We start from the raw sequence: 6,000 nt of genomic DNA on the forward strand, positions 1-6,000 counted from the left end.
GAAATTGTTTGCCTTAGTTTTATTTGGCTACTGTCAAGAACTGGGAACCTGAATGAACCTGGATTGTTTGCTTGGTGGGGATGTTAGAAGGTCACATATTTTCCCAGACTCATAAGAGATGATTGAAGCTGCCAACAGATAGCCGTGAGTTTAAACATTGATAGCATTAGCGATTTCTGCAATCTCTAGCTAGTACAGTGGTAGCAGATAATCATACCCTTCTACTAATAATTTTTTTTTTTTATAACAGCCTCAATGTCATTCATCAGTTCTTTTTTAGTCCTTAAAAACCTATTGAATCCCATTATGCAGAATTAATGACTGTCCTCTGGGTTAAGAATGCCTATAAGCGAGCATTTTTATTAACTGTCACTTGAAGCTAATTTAAGAGCTCGAAAGATACTGCAGGTCAAACTGATGTTCATAATGAAAGCTTCAACACTCTGCTGGATCCATTATTCAAGAGATATCCCTAGTACCTCATGGACTTCAGTGGCTGTCTGCATGCTGCAATACTGTCCATGTCAAATTTGGCAAAAACTACAATGTGATTTCCTTATTGAGCCTCAGAGGCAGATCTGAACATAGCCTTATATATTGTAGTTAATAATACAGTATGCAATAAGCTCATAATGTCTCCCTAGTTTTGACTTTAAGCTGGCGAAACATTGTTTCACATTTTTATCTCCCATATGCAGGGGACCTGATGCTCTGTATCACAGACATTTATCAAGAAATTAGTAGGCACACAATTTGGGACCTAAACATAACATGATGCTAATAGGTGGATATTTAGTTAAAAATTGATTAGACACTCAGGCTACTGAGTCTTACACCTAAGACCAAATACTCAACGATTGACCACTGATTTTCAGTATAAGATTTTTTTTTATATTTTTTTTTAGGGGGGGGGGCCTGCATTAGGTGATCTACCAATGAGGTATTGACTAGAACACTAAAGGATTCTGTCTCAAATTTTTGGATGCCTCTTTATCAGATACCTCAGGGTGTCCATAATATTGATACCAGTCACCATTACAGTTGCTTTAATACCATGCCTCCCATGCTCCTTCCTTTTTATACTGGAACACAAAACTACAAGGAGGCAATTTTTTACTTCTGTTTCCTACACAGTCTAGTGACCTCAGATCAGGGGCGTTGCTAGAGTCTGAAGAGATCCGGGGCACGCCCCCACCCCATGAAGCCACGCCCTCATCACCACCGGGGGGGGGGACCCTTCACAGTAGTTATTAACCCCTTTCAGCAGTTCCCCCTTCAGTGAATGGGGGAATGCTAAATGGGGTTAATAACTACAGTGAAGGGCCTAGCCGCCTGAGCAACCCCACAGATCATCCATAACAGTGTCATCCACAGATCCCCCATAAGTGTCATCCACAGATCCCCCATAAATGTCATCCACAGATCCCCCATAAGTGTCATCCACAGATCCCCCATAAGTGTCATCCATCACAGATCCCCATAAATGTCATTTACAGATCCCCCTAAGTGTCATCCACAGATCCCCTCCCCGCCCAGCGCCACCTCCTAGCTAATTTATTCACTTCACTTGCCTCTGTGTAATCTAAGGCGCACTGGCAGAGGCATCGTCGAACGAGGTGCGCTGGAAGACCGCGCATGCCCACTTCGCTCAACGATGCCTCTGCCAGATTACACAGAGGCAATTGAAGTGAATAAATTAGCTAGGAGGCGGCGCTGGGTGGGGAGGGGATCTGTGGATGACAGAGGCAAGTGAAGTGAATAAATTAGCTAGGAGGTGGCGCCGCGGGCCGGGGGCATTCGGGGCACTGGACAAAACATCCGAGGCTCCAGCCTCACATTGATATCTACTGGTTCCTGCTGTGACATCTACCAGTAAATCACAATCTGCTATTTGGATACCAGTGAGGTTCACATTGCACATATAAGCCATTCTAGATTATTAAACCATTTGAAGGATACTTAGATACCTGGTTGCAACAATCAGCAAATACCAGTTTTATACAATTGTATAATAAAGTACTTTCACATAGAATTATGTTCCCATAGATGTTCTCACACATTTCTATACTATTTATGTCATACTTAGAGTCTGAAATTATAATTTTCCAATATATTTATAAAGTGAAATATTTATATCAGCAGTTTATCTTCAGTTGAGTATCAACTCATGGAGATGGAAATGCTAGATCTTTCGACAAGTAGACTTTTTCTCTGCTTCTTCTAGGAAGGATCATGTAGGTCTACCCTTTCCTGTTTCTAAATACTTTGATGTCTATTCCAAGCCTTTATCAAATAAGTGGGATAACAATTGAGAAAGGAAATGTTATTAAAATATCGGTTTCTATAAATGAGTTTCACATTAAAGTAGAAGAGGGAAATATTCTTTAAAACATGGACAACGAGATAATGTTTTCTCTTCTTGACAATTCATGTCTTTCATATAATGCCGTGTGGCACAGCTTCAGAGAAGAAGATGATTAATGGTGGTTTTGAAAGTTGGCAGCATCAGATATCTGAACCATGGCTAGGGTATTCCTAGATATTTTTATAGAGTGGCTTAACGGATGAAATAAAAAACTGAATTATACTGTATCATCTGGGTTGAAATATACTCTTTGTGGAATATTATTGATATGAGATCAACCACTTGTGGAAAGAACTGTGCCATTCCATATTAACTACAGAATAGACCTTAAGCGTGCATTTACACGACCATATCCAATTTGGGGTCTGCAAATCATGGATCTGCAAAATACGGATGCAGTTCGTGTGCAGTCTGCACTTTTCGCAGCCCCATTGAAAAAATAGCTTTTCCTGTCCGCAAAATGGCCAAGAATAGAACACATGGCATAATTTGCTGCTCAGCCGCACGGATGCGGACAGCACATGGATGACATCCATGTGCTGTCCACATTTTTACCGGCCCTGTAGAAGTGAATGGGTCCACATGCAATCAACTAAAAATGCGGAATGGATGCACACCGGAAATACAGTCATGCGAATGCACCCTTAAACAGTGATCCTGTACACCATTGCTGTGGTATGTTAACATATTGTAAATCTTATCCATAGACAAGGAATAGTTCCATTGGGATCGGTGAATAGTACACATACAGTACATACCATTAATTTGAACACTCACACCACCTACTGCTGTTTTCTCCAAGACCAGCTTTAAATGGTTTTAAGAATCCCTTTTAGAAATTCAAGTCATCTGGAGATGGCTTTAATACAGAAGCCCCTACTAAAACCCTCGTAAACAGTTTACTCGGACCCAAAAAAAAATGCTGGTATCACCTCATCTAACATAAATCCGCCAGTGCACTGTTGTGTGAAGAGATCCGGGGCACGCCCCCACCCCATGAAGCCACGCCCTCATCACCACCGGGGGGGACCCTTCACAGTAGTTATTAACCCTTTTCAGCAGTCCCCCCTTCAGTGAATGGGGGAATGCTAAATGGGGTTAATAACTACAGTGAAGGGCCTAGCCGCCTGAGCAACCCCACAGATCATCCATAACAGTGTCATCCACAGATCCCCCATAAGTGTCATCCACAGATCCCCCATAAATGTCATCCACAGATCCCCCATAAGTGTCATCCACAGATCCCCCATAAGTGTCATCCATCACAGATCCCCATAAATGTCATTCACAGATCCCCCTAAGTGTCATCCACAGATCCCCGCCCAGCGCCACCTCCTAGCTAATTTATTCACTTCACTTGCCTCTGTGTAATCTCAGGCGCACTGGCAGAGGCAACATGCCCCCCTTGCATCACATGACCAACTGATGTGAAACAGGGTGGGGCAGGTCAATGACTGCCTGCAACGGCGTCAAAGTGGATGTTAACAGCAGCATGGGACCCAAGCGAGACACCAGGGGAGCGAAGGAGCTAGGATCTGCCAGCAAGGAGCAGGTAAGCATGCTTCCATTTTCAGGTCTGGTCAGGAGAAGGGATCTGCCTAAAGAGCCCCAAAAAGTGAACAACCCCTTTAAGCCATATTATGCATTCTCAGAGACCCCTTTAAATAACAGCACTGCAATCTTTCTATAATGAATTCAACAGCTGGTGAATGTTGACCTGTGAATTACAGAAATATTATATTACAGGGAATTACAGAAATATTATATATACATTTGTGTTTTATTTTACAGGATAAATTGCTACAGTGCCTTGTCCCCTCAGTGTCCATTTGGAGGGTTTAAGATGTCAGGAAATGGACGTGAAATGTAAGTAACACAGAGTTCATTAATTGTAGAAGCTAACATTAAATAGTAACAATACAAATTTTAAGCACTAACCATGATGCCATATTCATTGCTGAATATATGCAAAGAAAAAGATGGCAATACAAGTGACAGTTTGGATATGAGCCCTGATTCTGGAAACATTTATGTGTAGACTAGCCACCAATGGTATGTGTAAAGAGCTTGACAGGTTTGGCTAAGAAAGAGTTAACCTCTCTATTTTTACAGAAATATGGAGATTTTACTATAGAGCTTCGCAACTAGCTTCCTGGCAGGACAGCTATATGTTGTTAGGCTACTTTCACACTTGCAGTAGCCTTGTCCAACAGGCTGTTCCGGTGGTGGAACAGCCTGCCGGATCTGTGCTACTGCTAGTCCACCGTGCCACCGGAAGTCGGCTCCGGCACCATTCACTATAATGGTCTGGCTGCAGCACAACAAACAAGCCGAGAGGCGGCCGGACAAAAACTAAAACATTCTGCAACTACAAACTACAAAAACTACAACATTATAGTGAATGAGCCCTGAGCGAACTTCCGGCAGCACGGTGGACTAGCGGTAGCACAGATCCGGCAAGCTGTTCCCCCGTCGGAACAGCCTGCCGGAAAAGGCTACCGCTAGTGTGGAGGTAGCCTTAGACCAGGAGTCAGCACCCTCCAGAACTACAGCTGTTTTGAAACTACAACTCCCAGAATCTATGAAGATCGCTATAAAACTAGTCCTCATCATTAATAATTTATAATATTACTTTTAGTAGTGGCATAGACATTTACACAGGACATTGATTCCTTGCTCGTGGCTCTCATGAAATTTATATCAAGGCAACAATGGCGCCCTTTGACCAGCAGGTTTCCTCAGCACCAGTGGTTTCCTCACCAATGGTAGCACATATTGCCTGATAGAAAAGTGTTATCTTTAAACTATAACTTTTGATTATCCCATCCGATTCTTCCCCTTCATATGTTATCTAATGTGAATATTATTTCTTCATAGGGGTGAATATGGCATACATGAGTACACTGAAGTGAAAACAGTTACCATGAAGATCTCACAGAAGAACTCTTAAAGATGTAAAGCATCTTTACCCAACATTTTGCTAAGATGTTAAAATGCATAATTCAAATGTTCTGCAGTAAAATCTTTAGTGACCATATATTTCTGGTGCTTTTCAATAAGAAAAAAAAGGACCATGTCTATACAGTGATCACTAGTTGTACTTGTTGTTCTCTGTTAGACGGTACAGTATCAGACAACAATAAAATGACAGTTGTAGGTACTGGAGATACTCTATATGTACTTCTTTAGTAGATGCTAGTAGCAGATAGGTATATTTTCTAAAAATATAATTGCTGCATGTAACTCATTCACCAATAAAATAAATGATTTTGCTGTTTGTTTGCATTAATTCCTGTAGTTCTGTTTAGCTATTTCACTAATTTTTCCTATTTACTTGCATTACTAGTCTGCACAAGTAATATCCGGTTGCTTTCTTTGGGCAGAACGCCCACTTTTCTTTGCACTCGGGGACATAGTTACAGTAGACAGAGCTGATGGGGGTGCCAGGGGAGAGCCAGCAAGCTAATCTTCCTTGGCAAAGTTACAGTAACATGTTTCAACATTTTATACTCTCTTCCTGACAGTTCTCTAGCATTTCAAGTTAGTTTTATATAGTGTATGCTTTTATGACTGTTCAGTAATACAGAATATTTGATAACCTAGCACTACCCTTCGGGGACAGAAGATCGAGGTCC

The 6,000-nt window shown here is 41.6% G+C and overlaps 1 protein-coding gene across 1 annotated transcript in view; it reads left to right on the top strand.

The window, feature by feature from the left end:
- ALDH1A1 (aldehyde dehydrogenase 1 family member A1) overlaps window positions 1-5,651 on the top strand; it is a 55,133-nt gene extending 49,482 nt beyond the window's left edge. The window contains exons 12-13 of the mRNA XM_040417075.1: window positions 4,157-4,231; window positions 5,243-5,651. Coding sequence (XP_040273009.1) covers window positions 4,157-4,231; window positions 5,243-5,315 — 148 coding nt within the window. The 3' untranslated portion in view covers window positions 5,316-5,651. The remainder of the gene's footprint in view (window positions 1-4,156; window positions 4,232-5,242) is intronic.
- Window positions 5,652-6,000: the final 349 nt, after the last annotated feature.

This window comes from Bufo bufo, chromosome 2 (assembly GCF_905171765.1).
Source record: "Bufo bufo chromosome 2, aBufBuf1.1, whole genome shotgun sequence".
Lineage (NCBI taxonomy): Eukaryota > Metazoa > Chordata > Amphibia > Anura > Bufonidae > Bufo > Bufo bufo.